Source organism: Ursus arctos, unplaced genomic scaffold (assembly GCF_023065955.2).
Source record: "Ursus arctos isolate Adak ecotype North America unplaced genomic scaffold, UrsArc2.0 scaffold_25, whole genome shotgun sequence".
Taxonomy (NCBI): domain Eukaryota; kingdom Metazoa; phylum Chordata; class Mammalia; order Carnivora; family Ursidae; genus Ursus; species Ursus arctos.
In genome coordinates, this window is record NW_026622930.1 from 9,253,323 (window position 1) to 9,270,450 (window position 17,128).

Consider the following 17,128-nt stretch of genomic DNA (forward strand, 5'->3'; position numbering starts at 1 on the left):
TGACCCGGAGCAAAGGTCCCGGGCTACTGGGTGACCCCATGCCAGCAGGCCAGGGCTCCTTGCAATTTTTTATCGGGCCTTTTACTGGCAGCCAGCTGACAGCCCCTGGGGCCCCTGGGCCGTGGGCGGGGATGGCCGGAAAGTTAGGCCACGTGCAATGAGAGCCACACCACCACAGGGCCACCCAGCTCTGCCACACTCAGACGGGAGGGTCTTCCTGGCACATCACAGCCACGTCTGCAGGACGGTAACTTATTGGCCGCCTTCCAGGACAGTGAGGATTGAGTGAAGCGAGCTTGTGGAAGCACTTTGCACGGTCCCAGCTCTTAATAAGCACTTACTCGTTGGGTCCCTTCTCCCCGCTCTATGGAAATAAAAGAAAAAAGAGAAAAGAAGGGAGGAGAGAGTTGGCTCTTTGGGTTTGGACCGAGGGGTCGAGCAGGATAGAACTGATGAACGCAAACAACCCTTAGATGTGGTTTAAAAAGAAATCAACCGAAAGAGAGCTCGGGGCCAGGAGGTAGGGCGACCGTCAAGGAGAAGACGTGTCTGTGGGATCGTGGAACGGTTCTGTATTTCCCTCGTGGCGGCGGCTGCTGGTCTGTACTGGACAGAGTGGCGTGGTACCATACCCCACCCCACGGGAGTGCCACTGGAGGAATCCAGACGCGGTCGTGGCTCAGTGGTCTCGCACCCACGTCAGGGTCCTGCTTTTGGCGATACGCTCAGGTGAGAGACGATGCCCGAGGGAAACTGGACGAACGGTGTCGGAGCCCTCCGTACCGCTTTTCCAGCTGCTTCGGAATCTCGAATCATTTCTGAATAAAACTGTCTTGTAAGAGCGGTCAGTGACCACGGTTGGAAGATGGGTGACGTCTCTGGGGATGGATCCTGAAGGAAATTAGTGCCTGGCACGATTATCTATCATCCGTCACTTGTAAATTGTTAATGTTATTGATATGAATACTGCCATTGGCTGCCCCTGAGCCGGGGGCTTGTGTCTGCCACGTGGGCAAAACCTAACGCTTCCCCACAACAGGGTCGTAGTGAGATGGTCCTCATTTTACGACTGTGGAGCTTGAGGGCCGGAGAGGATACGGGACTTGCCGCAGCAAGGCCACAGCACTGGGAACGCACGGGGGGCGGCCAGGATGTGACCTTGGCTTTTGACGGCATGCCCTGATGGCCTGTTTTGACCTTCTCTGCAACGTGCAGTGTGGAGAGTCGCTCCTTTATGTGCCTGGGAATCTGGGAGCACAAGCTCCCGTTCTGCCTCTGGGTGCAAATTACACCTTTCTAGTCTATTGTTCTAGATTATTCTAACATTATTCTGTTCTCTGGAAATGGAGATGATGGGTGGTTTGGCACCGCTGTCCGGGGACCCAGGGCCTGGTGAGTTGGCAGCTCGGAGGCCCACGGGGCTGCCACGTGTGGGCTCCTCACCGGGGAGGGGCGTGTGTCTCCTGACCTGCGGCGTGGCCGCTGTGGCTGCTTTTTGCTGCAGGTATGGCGTGGCGGTGCAGGACTTCACGGGCAGCTGGAGAAGTGGGATGGCCTTCCTGGCCGTGATCAAGGCCATCGACCCCAGCCTGGTCGACATGAAGCAGGCCCTGGAAGACTCCATGCGGGAGAACCTAGAGAAGGCTTTCAGCATCGCACACGAGGCCCTTCACATCCCCAGGCTCCTGGAGCCAGAAGGTAGCGCTCCTTCTTTCTCTTTTTTGCTTGTTAATAATTTTTGGGATATAAGATGTAGAAAAATTTGGAAAATACTGAAAACTCTAATGAAGACGTGTTTATATCCCTGCCCCTTAGTATTCGTCTATGCATCTCATTACCATTTTTTTACATAATTGAGATCATTCGGTGCACGTATACAGTTGACCCTTGAGCAATGCAGGGGTGAGGGATGCTGACTGCCCCACCACACTTGGAAATCCACATACAACTTCTGACTCCCCAGAAACTTAACTACCAATAACCTGCTGTTGACCTTACTGATAACATGAGCAGTTAATGAACACACTCTGAGTGTTATGTGTATTATGCACTGTGTTCTTGCAGTAAAGTAATCTAGAGAAAAGAAAACGTTGTTAAGAAAATCATAAGGAAGAGAAAATACATTTACAGGACCGTACTGTATTTACTGAAAAGAAATCTGCGTATGAGCGGACCCGCCCACTTCAAACCTGCGTCACCCCAGGGTCAGCTCTGGTTTTGTATTTTACTTTTCGTTTCGAAGTTTTTTAATTCCAGGACAGTTACCATACAGTGTCCTGTTAGTTACAGGTGTACGACATAGTGATTCAGCAATTCCGAACTTTGTTCAGTGCTCCTCGTGGTAACTGTGCTCTTCATGCCCATCGCCTGTCTGTCCTTTGCTTTTTTTTATTTACCGTTGTAATCAGGACAGCAGCACTGTGCCTGTTGCTATATGTCCTTGTTGTGTATGTTTAATGGCTGCACAGTGGCCCGTTTCATGGGTGTACCAGCGTTCACTTAGGTCTCCCACCCTGGTGGACGCCCAGGTTGTTGAGGAAGCAGTCACGTCTGTATACACAGTCGCACAGTGACCGCCCCACATGATGTCCTTCGGGACCAGAGTGGGAAAGTGCACCCCTTTTTAAGGCGCTTGGGTGTCTATCCGATGGCTTTCCGCGGGGCTTGGGCTGATTCGTGACCCCCTCCAGCACTGAGGTGGGGGTCCCAATCAGCAGACTCGCTAAGGGGGCCCGCAGTGAGCTGGCTGCTCCCTGTGGGGAACTCAGCCAGGAATAACGGACAGCCTTGGGAATGAGGAATTCTGGATTCTGCATCCCAGCTCCGCTCTCCGTCAGCCAGATGTGAGACCGTAGTCAAGTGATTCATCCCCTCTGGGTCTAAATTTCCTAAAGTACAAAACAAAGAGAAAAAACATCAAAGGTCTGTGGGACCCTTCACCATCAAGCAAGCCCTGATCCTATTTAAAAATCATGCGTTTGCCGTCCTCCTAACTCCTGTGTCTCTCTCGACAGACATCATGGTTGACACGCCCGACGAGCAGTCCATCGTGACTTACGTGGCACAGTTTCTGGAACATTTCCCGGAGCTGGAAGCCGTATGTTTGTTCCCCTTACCTTTCATGCAGAAAGTGTGCATTTCCGTCTGCCGGCCATCACACGCAGCTGGGGTTCGGGCCGCGTTGTTCCGTGCAACGAGCAGTAATAATCAAAACTGGGTCTCAAGCCCTAGAGACATTTACTTTCAGAATCATAGATAAGGTGCCTTTGGCCAGCCAGCCATACCCCTTGCAGAGGTCTTCCCGTCCCAAACTTCATGGAGATTGTCAAAGCTGCTCGCTTTTTGTATGGATTGGCTACCTGATTCTCTGGGTGTCCGATGGAACATTTCAGCGGTTTACGAGATTTTATCAGAGTGTGCAAAATGATAACAGACGATGACCGTTCAGAAGCACGCCCTCTTATTTTCAGAATCCCTGACTATACTTGGAGCAGAGTCAGACCTTTCACAAGTTGTCACAGCTCCCCTGAACTTGCACCAACCCCGTGCCCAACCTTGAGACGATAGTAGAGATAGCAACAGCATAACAGCAGATCTCTGTTGAATTCATTGGTAATTTACAAAACACCCGGCACTCGCTCAGGGGGACCCAGCAGTAGCCTGGATGGATAAGGTCCCTGACCCCCTACGGCTTTGTTCTAATAGAGAAAACAGTTAACCAGTGAGCCAACACATTCTAGGCGTTCAGGTAGTGGTAAGTACTAGACAGAAGCAGAATAAGCATGAAGAGCTAATGCTCACGGGGCGGGGGGGGGGGGGGGTGGCGCAGGGCTGCGCTTGGAGCTGGAGGCTGGTCAGGTAAGCGCCCTGTGTATCTCCGGGCTGACTGCCCCCAGTCTGGCTGTGCGTCATTATCCTCATGTTACAGATGAGGATACAGATGGTCAGAGAAGCTTAAAGACCACTCCAGGATCACAGCTACTGAGAGACCCCGGGGCTCTGTGACTCCTCAGTTCTGGCTCTTAGATCCCTTACAACATGTGGCTGAAACTGAGGTCCCATTTTGTGCAGCTCCAAAGAGCCAGAGGGGTCCTCCTGTGTTGTGGCTTTCATTCCGTTCCCTTTCTGTGTGTGTGTGTGTGTGTGTGTGTGTGTGTGTGTGTGTCTCCTGCCTGTCCCTACACCATAGATCACTTCCCAGGGTGCTTTAAAAGCAGGAATTCCCTGGGCTGGAATGGCCATTCTGCCACTTAAAGCTGTGTGACCTTGAGCTGCTTACTCAACATCTCTGATATGTTGTCTGTATGAGGTGTCATCTGTGAAACGGAAATACCACCCGCATTTCGGAGTCGTATGAAGAATAAATCGATGCGTGAAGTACCCAGTCTTCTTCCTGCCACGACAGTTGATGCTCAGCCAAGGGTGCTGGTTGTGATTGTTTTGTAATTCAGTTTTCTCTGCCCATCGCTACATTCCGAGACACTAGGCACCACGGCCTTTATTAGCCCTGAGCTCTAAAGCTGCAGGCAGAGTTTGAAATCAACTGAATCTTACGGTATCTGTGTGAGTCAAGGTCGTAGCCAGGTTTCGGCAAATCTGATACTTGGACCTCCCCAGCGCTGGGGTCAGAGACTGGGGCTGGGAGGAGAGAGTGGATGAGGTAGGGTACCTGGAGACAGTGGTCCTGATTCACAGAACACAGTGCATCACGGCAGAACTTCCCAGGTACCTCCCCAAGGAACACAGATGGGAAGTCCCAGCTAATCTGGACACCCACTCAGCTGTTCCTTAACAATTCAGCTGAGTTGAGTTCATTTCACTAAACCTTTGGTAAGCCCTGGGCAGCCATGTGCCAGACGCCGTGCCTGGCTTTATGGCCCAACATATGGTTTATTTGGGTCAGTGCATCACGTACACTTGGAAAGAATAGGTCTTAGGTGGTGAAAAAATTGACATTTTAAAAATACTGATTAGATCGAGTTGGTTAATATGCTCTTCTCGTATTCTGTACACCGACTGATTTTTTTCCTACTCTTCCTATCAATTAGTGTGAGGGAAAAATGTTAAAAATCTCCACCTTAATGGTTGTGGTTGTGTTTCTCTTCTTAGTCCTGTTCGTTTTCGCTTTCTGACGTTGAAGCTATGCTGTAAACGCCTGCACATTTAGGATTGTCGTCTTTTCCTGATGGCTCGATCGTTGTGTTTTTCTGCAGGTTCAGTCTTTGTCTCGAAGTGTACTTTGAAAGGAATAGAGCCATACCAGCTTTCTTATTATTAGTGTTTACGTGATTTCTCTTTTTCCATATTTTCCTTCCAGTGTGCGTGTGCTTATATTTAAAGCAGGTGTCTTGTAAACCGTATACAGTTAGGTCTTGCTTTTTATCCCTTCTGACAAGAATTAGTGCATCATTTTAGTGGTGTATTTCTCAACTGTTGACACAGAGTTAATCTGCCGTCCTGATTATTGTGTTTCATTGGTCCCATCTCTTCTGTGCTCGTTTGTCCTTCCTTCCTAATTTTTTTTGGATTATATGATTATTTTTTGGTTTCCATTTTATCTCCTCTCTTGGTTTTTTGGCCACATCTCCTTGTTTTATCCTTGCAATAGCTTCTCTAGGGATTATAATACTCATCTCGACCCTACTTTAGTCTACCTTGAAGTGTTATACTGCTTTAAGTAAAATGCATGTTGTATGCATTTTTATGTATTAACAATGTAATTCCATGCGCTTCTCTGTTCCTTTGTGCTATGATTGTCATTTACTTTACTTCTATATGTGTTTTAACCCCCAGTGCTTTGTTATTATTATTACTTTAAATAGTCAATAGACTTTTTAAGAAAAGTATTTGAATAGTCTTTTATATTGACCATGTATTTATCATTTGGGGGTTCTTTTCATTCCCTCCTTCAGATCTGGGCTTCCATCTGTGGTCATTTCCCTTCGGCCTGGAGAGCTACGTTTGTATTTCTTGTAGTCTTGGTTACTTTTGGAGTCTTTTATTTGCTAGTTCTAACCCTGTATCATATTTGAGTCTACTTCTAATGATTGTTGTTTCTCTTGATTATGGGTCTCATTTTCCTGCTTCTCTGTGTCTTAAAATGTTTTGTTTTATGCCAGACCTGGTATATGTTAAAATGTTTTGTTTTATGCCAGACCTGGTATATGAAAGAAGAGTAGAGATTGAGATAGCCAACATTTTTACCCCAGAGAATGTAGCCTTTTCCCAAACAAGGACCTGATTGAGAAGCTGACTGTTTTGACCTTCTCAGGAGTCAATAACGGCTACGTTGCGGTTTTATTTAATGTCACCGCCTGGTTTCAAATGATTTTAGGATGAGGTCATTCAACTCTCTCCACCAATACACTGGGAGCCTAGCTTTGCAATACCACCAAGATTGCTCTCTGCTCTTCAGCCCTGCCCTCAGCTGCTGCTTACTTAGCCAAAGTCCCTGCGTGTGAGAATTAGTATATGAAGAGAACTGGTTTTGCATTTGGGGCCCTCCCATATTTAATCTCTCGCACTGACCTATACAGTCAATAAAGATTCTGCTGATCTTTCCTTAGCCTGGGTAGGTTTGCTCTCCTATCCACACTCATCCTAGGCAATGGCCCGCCAGTCCGAAGTAGCTGACACTCACTTAGGAAGGGCTCGTCCTTCTCTAGAGTTCAGTTCATTGAGATTTCTTTGCACCCATAGCTTTTAATACACATTATTTTTAACATATCTGGTGTCTTCACATTTCAGCAGGAACAACCATCTGCATCTTTTAATTAGAACACTTCGCATTAGTTCTGAAGTGGCTTTTTCCACATTGGTTTTTGTTTTATGAGCGGGAAATATACATCGTACGTCAACACTCCTCTGATTTTATGTTGCAGGAGGATTTCGTGGATTCCGACAAAGAAGCCCCTATTGAATCCACCTTTGTCCGCATCAAAGAAACTCCTTCTGAACAGGAGAGCACAGTCTTCCTTCTGACTGAAAACGGGGAGCGAGCCTATACCATTAACCATGAAGCCAGCCAACCACCGCCCTCCAAAGTCTTTGTCTGTGACAAGCCCGAGAGCGGGAAGGAATGCTTCCTCAGTGGTGTGTCCAGCAGTGCACTGTCAGACGGCTCCGCTGAGTTCATGCACCAGATCGTCGACCAGGCCCTCCAGCAGGTCCCAGGTAAGGCCAGCAGCACCAATGACCCATCTCCAGAATCTTCCATTTTGTCATCCAGAAAGGACAGCCGGAGGTCCAACTCTTTGCCAGTCAAGAAAACTGTGCACTTTGAGGCTGATACCTACAAGGACGCGTCCTGCAGTAAGGACCCTTTCTACAGTCAAGACCTTCGCTTTGAAGGGAGCCCGAGAGGGACAAAGGACTCATTGCTGAAGCAGGATGGGTACATCCTGGCAGTTGAGACTGCTGAGGAAAAGCCGAAACAGGAGGCCCCAAAGATTTCGGAAGCAGCCTCTGATGAGTCCCCAGGGGACATCTCTTTGGTGGATGGTAAGATCAGTCATTCACAGACTACCCAGAGTTCTCCCTCCTGGAATGGGGAGCCGGAGGGTGCGGCCAGCCCGGGGGAGGAGAGTCGTCCCCTTTCACCCCTTGGGGACGGCACTGTTATGGCTGATTCCTTGGAGATCAAGGTCAAGCTGCTGACCGTAGAAGCTATGGGTAAGGAAGACTATTTTGAAGGCATTCCTTTAAAAGCCTCTAAATTTAGCAGCGACCTAATAGATTTTGCCTCGACCAGCCAGGCTTTCAAGGGGGTTCCTTCGCCTCATGAGAAAAAACCAGTGGAGGATGAGGTTTTGGAGGACCAGGCTGAGAAACTGGGGAAGAGGAGAAGTAAGTCTGCGCACCAGAGGAAAGATTCGGATGAGTCCCCAGAGAGGCCCGACAAGCTTGAACCTCACAGGGACCCCAGGCAAGAAGACCAAGGCTATTCTCTGGCCCCAAGGGAGGCACCAGCAGATAAGAAGCCAGAGGTGTACGAGAAGCCCAAACGCAAGTCCACGCACTGCCGTCGGGGCAGGGACGAGGGGGAGGCTGCAGGGCCGCGGGGGGAGCTGCCCTCTGAGCCGCCGCCGAGCAGCAGCGTCAGCCTGGAGACCCTGCCCAGTCGCAGTGAGGAGGGCCTGGACTTCAAGCCCTCCCCGCCGCTGTCCAAGGTCTCCGTCATTCCCCACGACCTGTTCTACTACCCGCACTACGAGGTGCCCCTGGCCGCGGTTTTGGAGGCTTACGCGGAGGGCGCAGAGGATTTGAAAAACGAAGACCTGGATCTCGAGGAGCCGGAGAGCTATCTGTGTGACGTGGGGGCCAGGGATGAGGCCAAGGAGGCCGACGAGGCCGAGGAGGCCGAGGCCTCTCAGAGCAGCTGCAGCTTCTCAGGGCTGGCCGAGGACGTCCCCAAGGCCAGCATCCCCGTGGCACCATATCCTGACAGGGGTGTGGAGGACGCCAGACCAGCCTCAGAGCCCACCGACCCGTCCCCACCAGAGGACCGCCAGCGAGGGGAGGCCAAAGACAGTTCCCCTGTGGAGAGCCAGCAGGTACTTGATTGTGGGTTCGGGAACCCTGGGCCCTGCACAGGGACTCTGCTCTTCTCCCTCCATAAAATAGGGAAACAGAAGCTGCCCTCGCAGGCAGCCCAGGCCAGAATTTAAGGAGGCACTCGCCTGGGGACTCGGGCAAGGACAGAGCTGGCACCCCTCGGCACTCCTGAAATTTTGTACCTCGGGTGCCTCCGTGGCCTCCCCGCAGCCCTAGCCCTCCCCATGAGGGGGCCAAGAAGATGGAATGAGGTCATGCTTGAGGGCCCCAGGTAGTAGTAGCCGTAATCGTTGTCACTGCTACTCGTGGCCACATCTAGTGCCGCTTGGTGAGTCTTAGCCCCGCCTCCTGCAGCAGCCTGAGGACACCCGGTGAGCTCACATTTGACTCTGGCCTGGATTTTTGAAGGTTGCCTGTTGGTACAATTATCTGGCCCCTGTGCTTAGAAGTGGGGGACACGCACTTCCGAGTTCTGGCAGCTGGGCACATGCTCAGCCCGTACTTGGTGTTCCCATTTGCCTGGCCCAGCAGCTCGAGGAGCCACCGGAGTGGGCGGTGAGAGGGTGCAGGGGCCCCTGAGCTGCTGCTCCTCTCCGTCCTCTTCCTTCCCTCCCCTCCAGCCAGGCCGGCCTCCCCCCTGGCTGCCAGGCACTCCACACTCTGCTCTGCTCCCCTCACGCTTCACTTGGCAAGCACTGATGCCCCTTGAAAGCGCAGTGCCAATGACACCTCCTCCCAGGAGCCTTCCCAGCTTCTCCCCAGGCAAAACAGTTGCTTTCTCCTCGATAGCCGGTGACATGTGACAGCTCTCCACTCTCCTGCCAGCCTGGCGTGGTGGGTGGTGATTTTGTCTCCCAGCAGAGGAGTGAGCCTTCGTGTATGACTCTGGTGACTCTGGAGGGGAGCCTGGCATGGCTTACGGTGCAAGAATCAAAGGTGGCTGCATGGCATGGTGGCTTGGGGGTGTAAGGCGAACGCGTAGGGTAAATTAAAACACCAAGATAAAGGCGATGCTCTGGTTCACGGCAGGGGAGAGTCAAGGCTGAGGGAGGGGCTGAAAGGTGCTCAGGGGAATGAGAAATCCTTGCACCTGAAGGGTGCAAGAGAAAGGGACACTCTCCATAGCCTTCAAAGACATGTAGGATTTAGATAGGCCAGAAGTGGTGGCTTGGTCTTATGGGTTCGCCAATCCCAGAGAACATGCTGGATGGAGCAGAATTCTCAGACAGTGACAGCCTAGAAACAGGCGTAGCAGGACCAATGCTATGTCCATCTTTGGATGAAGAAGAGAGTGGGATAGTTCTGCAGGTGCCAGGACCCACCTGCCATCTGCCCCTTTCGCCCCCAGAAAGAGGAACCCGGTCGCGGGCCCCCACCCCCTCCCACCTGCCGTCTGCTCACTTGTTGGAAGCCAGCCCAGCCAAGCAGGCTCTCCCAGCAGGGGACCCCAAGATCCAGCGGGGTAGATCTGGCCCTCAGTGAGATCAGGTCTCTGGGGTCCCCAGGTTGGGGAACCATGACAACAACTATAGCAATTCTTGGGACTGTTAAGGGACAGAAGATCTTTTAGGACAAAAGAAAGGGGACTGAGGTCTGGCAAGAAGAAAGACTAAGAAAGAAAAATGGCTTGATAGCAGCTCGCTTCCTCTGCCTGGGGCTGACTGAAGGCAGCCTACAGACATGCGGGCATGTCACTTTATTGTCCTCTGCTTTAGAAAGAGAAAAGTCATTTGCCAGAAGCAGGTGGTGTGAGTGCGTGTGCCCAGCATGTGGACAGGTGATCTGGGGTATAGCTGGACAAGTGCTGGGCTGGGAATGGCACGGGAGATGTAGATTTGAATCTAGCCTACGCCGAGCTAAGTATGAGCCCTTGCAGAGAGCCTCTATTCCTGGGTAAAGCATGCCACCATTTGCATCTCGGGGCTCTGACCTGCCCCCTCTGGCCCTCGCCCATCCAATGAGCAGGCAGCCACCACTCCCAAGCACACCCGGTCATTGGCTCCCACATGGAGCCCTGGTAGTCCTGTGGGGAGCAGAGGGGCTGGCTTGTGGCCCAGGATGACAGGTGAGGTGTGGGAGTCTCGCCTCCCGGCAGACAAGACGACACGGGAGCATTTCTCGGATACCTGGCCCTCCTTAAAAAAAAAAAAGAAACGAAATTAAAAGGAAAGTCTTCCAACAGGACTAGAAAATGGAAAGTTTCTTCTTCTAGTCTTTAAAAAAAAAAGTCCTCTTCTCATTTCACCTTTCGGAAAAGGTAGCATTGGCCCATGGATGGCAGGGGAGAGACTGGCATTTCAGAGTGCTAGGAGCGTTTTTAATTCCTGCAAGGACCTTTGTTCTCCTGGGGTGCAGGGGACCGGCCCCTCCAATCCTGTTGAGCAGGCTCCTCAGCCCCTGAAGGGACCCTTGGGCAGTGGCTCTGACAATCCCCATGCTTCTCGGCTGCTTTTTTTTTTTTTTTTAAGATTTTATTTATTTATTTGAGAGAGAGGGAGCGCGCGCACATGCGCGCAAGCAGAGGGGAGAGGGAGAGGGAGAAGCAGACACCCCACTGAGCAGGGAGCCCATGATCGTGACCTGAGCCAAAGGCAGACGCTTCACCAACTGAGCCCCCCAGGCGCCCCTGCTTCTCAGTGTCTTAATTTCACTCGGGAGCATTGCCGATGGGCTTCAGAGTGTCCGGTGTGGACAGTGGTCAAAGAATCTTCCTCGTCAAATAAACGCTAGACATGTTGCACTGTGAGCCACCAAAGGCACAATGAAGCTGTCATCCCACCAGCTCTATGTTTGCCTCTGTGTGGACCTCTCCCAGCTCAGGGGCCCCCTTTGCACCTGTTGGCCCACCTGGCTTCCAGGATTCACTCCTGTGTTTAAGCGGATGGTGGTTGTGGAAGAGCCCCGCCTTGGCCCACTATACGGGGCATCCTTTACGGGAAACACGGTGGTGTAGTGAGAAAAGACTAGATAATTATTATACCCATTTGATGGACAAGGAGACTAAGGGTTGGAGAGATAAAGTCAGTTGGGTAAGGTAACTAAGCCAGGATTTGAAAGCAGAGCTTGGTGACTCTGAAACCCATGCTGTTTTTACAGTCGGTGGCCTTTGCACTCTGCCCAGGGAGCCCGAGTGCGGGTGGGCTTGTCTTCCACGGCAGGCCGTGCCGGAAGGCCTCCCCGGCAGGGGCAGAACTGGAGGGGACGCCCTAGCTTCCTGGACTTCAGGTGGAGTGGGGCGCTGCGGGGGGGGCGTCACGCGCGGGGCCTCGCAACTTGAAATGCTGACTTGTGTTCGGTTGTCTTGTCCTTAAGTCCCAGGAACTCGGAAACTCGGAAAACTTAGCAAACTCTTTAGAAGAAAGGGTAATGGGAGAATCAATCAGCAGTAAGAAAAAGGAGAAAAGGAAGCATGTGGACCACGTAGAAAGTTCAGTATTTATAGCACCCGGCACCGTCCGGTCCTCAGACGACCTAGAAGATGACACTGGCGACCACAAAGTCCTCTCCAGGTATTTTGTTACTATCTTCTTACCCTAGGGCCCGAGCTAGAGACTACTGCCTGAACTCATTCCATTCTTGGTTTCTGATTTGAGGACTGGGGGGACACAGAGGGGTGGGACCGGACAGCAAGGGAAACACAGGTTCGTACAAAAGTCATCAGGCCAATTGGTCATTCATCCTCAACCTTCCCACCCAGGCTCCCCCGCCCTGCCCAGACCCGCTCGCACGCAGCAGAGCTAGGAGGACACGAGGCCTGCCTTCTCCCCACTCTGAGTACCTTTGGGTGGAAACCGGCCGTGGGCAGCGGGATGGCGGAAGCAGGGTAGGGGTGGGGGGTGGAATGTCACAGACCCAGAGGCTCTGCGGCCGCCCCAGCCCCCGATAGCCACCGGGTAGAGAGCACGCCGAGCCGTTTACGAGCAGCTCACCGAATTTGAAGGAATGTGCTACGTATGCACCGAGGGGACCTGTCATCGCCATCCACGGAAGCCGGACATTAATAATGAGGCTTCACCCAGGAGCTGGGGTCCAAGGGAGCAAGGATGGTTGATTTATCTCAGGCGAGGAGGAAGCGGGGAGGATCACGGGCTCTAACTGATGTCCAGGAAGCTTCTAGTGCACGTGGGCTCTGTCACTCCCAAGGGCACCGGGTGAGTCGATTTGTCCCAGGGAGGACATTTAGCTGCTGAATGGCAGATCCTGGATTCTCCCCATTGTCGCTCATGGCCACAACGGTCACTGTTGAAGCTGCCCTGATGCGTTTGAGCATTTCCCGTATGTTCCCTCGTTGGTTCTTGCAGCAGCGCCCAAGGCAGGGAGGAGGGACTACGCATCACCACGGTGGGCTCCGGGGGCACCTCCCAGCCCAGGGGACGGCAGAGCTGGGGTCTCGGACTCAGACCCGTCAGACTTCATGGCCCACGTTCTCCCCATGACCCCTCCTTGCCTGTGGTGGGTGAGCCACACTGGCTGCCAAAGGGAAATTGTCGAGATCGGCATTTGGGGAGCGAGTGGGGAGAAGCCAGTGCAGGATACCCGGCGGAAGAGCTGGCGGGGCCCAGCTTTCATCTGCCCTCCGCTCTGCTCTGCGCCTGCGCTACAGGGGACTAAAGGAGACTAGAGGGGAGCCCAGGTGAGGGGCAAGGCATGACAGAACACTGCCGCCCACTTTGCCCATGACTCCCGGAGCCCCTCTCCCTGCAGAGACCTGGTCGTGACCTTCCAGCCGACATCCAGGCTCGCGTCTCCTCCCCCCAAGCTCAGGGAGGGGCCTGTGGTCACTTAGGGACAACTAAGCATGTCGGCTGCCAGTGCTCCCTGACCACTCACTCCGGGAAGAGGTCAGCCGCTGCGGTGACGCGGGCACGGCCCCGGCCCCCAGGGGCTCGGGCAAGCGGGAGGGAAGGCATGCGATGTCGTGTGAGCTCAACACGGAGGGATAGTGGGGTTTGGAGTTGGGAGCGGGAGAGAAGGCATCGGGGTAGAAGAGACAGCCTGAGACACAGCAGGCCCCTCAGGACACGTTGGCCAGATGGGAGGGGGTCGGGGAGAAGCAGAGGGGTGTGGGGGGATCGAGCGTCTCGGATGCCAGCTGCATCCAGCCGTGCCCGCAGAACCCGTCCCAATGAAGATAGCCACAGCTGGTAGATGTTGACAAGGGAACGTCAGCGCGGCGTGTGTGGGAAGGAGGCCCGGTTGACTTGTCCCGGCAAAGGTCGGACTTGATCTGCACACGGGTGTGCGTAGAGCAGGCAGCGTCCCCCCTCCTGCGGCATCCCCGTCCCCCCCGGGCAAAGCTGGAAATATCGCGCAGCATGTTAGCTGCGGTCAGCGGGGGCCAACTGTGAAGCAGGTGGTACAGAGGTGCGCTCCTCGGAGGAGTGAGTGGGGACCCCTGGAGCCCCTCCCCTGCGCCACGTCACCTCCCCTGCTCCCGGCACTTAGCAGGTGCCACGCCCCCTTTGATGACCGAGAAAGTGAGTTCAGAAAAGTCAGTGCCTGGCCCAAAGCTATTGAAGGGGACTGAGCCCCGGGCACCTCCCCGCCAGACGTAGCCTGTTTTCCTGGCCGTACCTTGACTCGGTCACCCCTGGAGCTTCCCATTGGTCTAGGCAGAAAGGCCCATTGTTCCAGAGCCTGCAGGACCCCTCACGGCCTGTCTCTGCAGGCTCATCCGTGTCCACTCTTGGTCACCTCTGCCCTCCTCCCTAGCCTGCCAAGCCCCTTGGCCCTCGTGGAGATCTTTCAGTGCCCCCCAAGTTCCTTTGCCTTTGATGACCCTCTCTCCCCTGCCTGTTCCCTGTCTTGCTTCCCTGGGTTTCAGCTGCACTACCACTTCCTCCAGGCAGCCCTCTTAGATTTCTCTGGGCTATTTTTGATCCCCCTTTATATGTTCTCACGGTCCTACTCTTTTTGTTCACAGCATTTCTCAAAACAGTCATTTCTCTGATCATTTGCGTAAGGCTGTATTTATCATCTGCTGTCACCTGAGATGGTGAGGTAGATCTCTGGGGGCAGGGAGGGCCCGCGTTCAGCCCAGCGTTTAGCACCACGCCCGCCGTGCTGCCGGCCTTTAATAAAAACTCTTCGAGGGGCTGAATCAATGAATGAATTGCTCTCTCAGGCTGTGGTGGGTGGGCTCCGGAGGAGCTGGACCCTCAGCGCCGAGCCCCGGGCCTGCACACATCAGGCTCTTGGTAATGCCTGCTGAAAGAATGAAGTCCAGGAGGGAAACCTGGATACGTCTCCTATGGATGGTTCTAGAACACAAAACCACCTACAAGAAAGTATACTGAAAAAGAGAGGGAGGGAGAAGAACTGGTGCCCTTCCTGATGCAGATGTGCTTTTTACTAGAAAATACTATAAGCAGGTGGGGGTTACCTGTGTCTCCACATACTCCCAGGAATTGGGACAGTGCTGGGTCCCACACACCTGAGGCTTTTTTTCCTTTGTGGTGCATTTTGTTTCGTTTCTGTGCTGTGATACCTGCTGGGGAAACTTAACACCGGTTTTGGACTGAGGTCAAGCACCCAGCGCCTGGCACGTAGTAGGTACTCAATACCTATGAGCCGGAAATGTGCCCAAGGCAGGGGAAGAGATTGGTGGGGTTTCGGGAGGGCAGCGGGCAGGAAGACCGAGGCTGAATTCCCTGGGAATACACTCGTGGGTCGGATGCCTTTTTCTTGGGTCCCCAGGTGCCACATGGTAGCTTTGCCTTAAGGAAACGGAGATGACTATCTCTGACGCCCAACACCTAGTTCTCCTGTTGAGCGGCAAGACGGGGCCCCTGGGACCTGGAGAATACTGTTCTTACCACCAGCACCGCAGCTCCGTGAAGTAGCTGGGGTAGGAATGAGGACCCATTTTACAGATGAGGAAAACTGATCAGAGACCTAAACTACGTGGCTAACGTGGCGAGTTAATCTGGAGCCCAGGCTCCTGGCTGGGGATCTTTTGCCTCAGCTCTGCACAAACCAGCTGTAGGAGATGATCAGAGATTCGTTCCCCCTCAGCCTCAAAGATGTGGTCAGAAAATTAACCTCGTGCATGAAAGGAAAAGAGGTGCCACACCCGAGAGCTAGACAGTCAGACAGCAGCATCGTGCACAGAAAGGAGCACTAGAAAGGGAGTCCAGATAGCTGGTCTCAGCCCAGATCTGATAGTAACATGCAGAGGACCTCCCGCAATTCCCAGATCTTGGGATGCTTGGAGAAGGACCTCCCTTCCTTCCCTGAAACCCTGGGACTTTGAAAAATATGTGGTCTGCTTTCTATTTAAAATTCTTTCTCACCTTTTTTTTTTTTCTTGTAGATGAGGCCACAGTGTGTCTCTAAGACCCATCCCACTATTTGTAAGCACACCCCAACCCAACGGGGCATACTGGATAAAACTTCTCCTTCCGTTGCCGGGTCTGAAACCATAGCTTGCCTAGATCCACATGTGGGGGACTCGGGGTGGGGGTGACCGTACGGCTGAGCCACGAAGAGCTCTCGGTGGCAACCCATTCGAAACGTGTGTTTGTTTTTCAGGACTAGTCACAGTGACTCCAGCATTTACATTCGACGACATACTAACAGGTCTTTGGAATCGGTTAGTATGTGAATTTCTTCTTCTCCTGCATGGCCCCTGCTAATCAGTTCATTTCCGCCCTTCCTCCTCCTCAGCCCTGAGCTTTGAAATTACTGATGTACAACCAATATACTTTTGGATAGAAGACAAGCAAATTGAAACCTTGTCGTTAAGCGTAGTCCAATTGGATGTGCAATCTGGGCAGCTGGGGTTGTAAATAAAGTGATGATCGTAAAGCCCAAAGGCCTGTCTTTGCCGTAAAAAAAAAAAAAAAGTGCACCCAACACCCCCAACCCCACCCTGGCGCACGCACCCAGAAGGACCGCCCTCAAAGATAGCAGTGCAGCCCTTGACATTAGCAACTACTTAGCGCTGGGTGTGTTGGACCCAAAGCACCATGGTCAGCAGCCCAGTTGGCGGGGGGGGGGGGGGGGGGGGGGGGGCGGTGGCACCTCTCTGGTGCACTAGGCGCGGGTTGGGGGAGAGGGTAGAATACTGTAGAATATTAGTTAGCAATTTGATTTGGGAACTAAATGTTTGCAATGTTGAGAAAAGCGCGGCATGCTTGGCTTTGTATGTTTAAAATCATTTTATTTTCTGTTTCAGAGATTTCATCTTTACTAATTGGGTTGCGGGGGTTTTGTTTATAAATTTCACTGTAGGACCATTTTAGCTATGTTCAGTTGAGGAACGCAGCAGATCTGGATGACAGAAGAAACCGGACGTTAACCAGGTCAGTGGCTTTCCTCCCAAGTTTTGTGGGGCTTACATTTTTTTTTCTTTTTTAATTATGCAGCCTATCTGGTGGGGGTCGCTCTTCTCCAGCTCTCCTTGGTTGATGGCCCTGGCGACCATCTGCGATCATGCAAGGAGTGACCTGCTTCAGATCATATGCATGGAGACTGAATATAAGCAGGAGGGAGAGTGGAAATTGATGGACACCGGTGGGCGGGGCGTGGTTCAGAAAATGCTTCCGTTTAAAGCCGGATCCAGGTCATGAGCCTG

At 52.7% G+C, this 17,128-nt stretch overlaps 1 protein-coding gene across 4 annotated transcripts in view; it reads left to right on the top strand.

Annotated features, from left to right (window-relative positions):
* CLMN (calmin) overlaps positions 1-17,128 on the top strand; it is a 115,221-nt gene that overhangs the window by 86,880 nt on the left and 11,213 nt on the right. For 3 of the 4 annotated variants that reach the window (XR_007190227.2, XM_048219977.2, XM_057318574.1), the window contains exons 7-12: positions 1,505-1,698; positions 3,015-3,097; positions 6,882-8,552; positions 11,866-12,062; positions 16,084-16,144; positions 16,786-16,856. Coding sequence is in view for 3 of the 4 variants with exons in the window: in XM_048219977.2 (XP_048075934.2) it covers positions 1,505-1,698; positions 3,015-3,097; positions 6,882-8,552; positions 11,866-12,062; positions 16,084-16,144; positions 16,786-16,856 (2,277 nt within the window). In the remaining variant the exon portion in view is untranslated. Of the gene's footprint in view, positions 1-1,504; positions 1,699-3,014; positions 3,098-6,881; positions 8,553-11,865; positions 12,063-16,083; positions 16,145-16,729; positions 16,857-17,128 lie in introns of those variants that run through there. The other variant, XM_048219978.2, reaches the window with a different exon arrangement.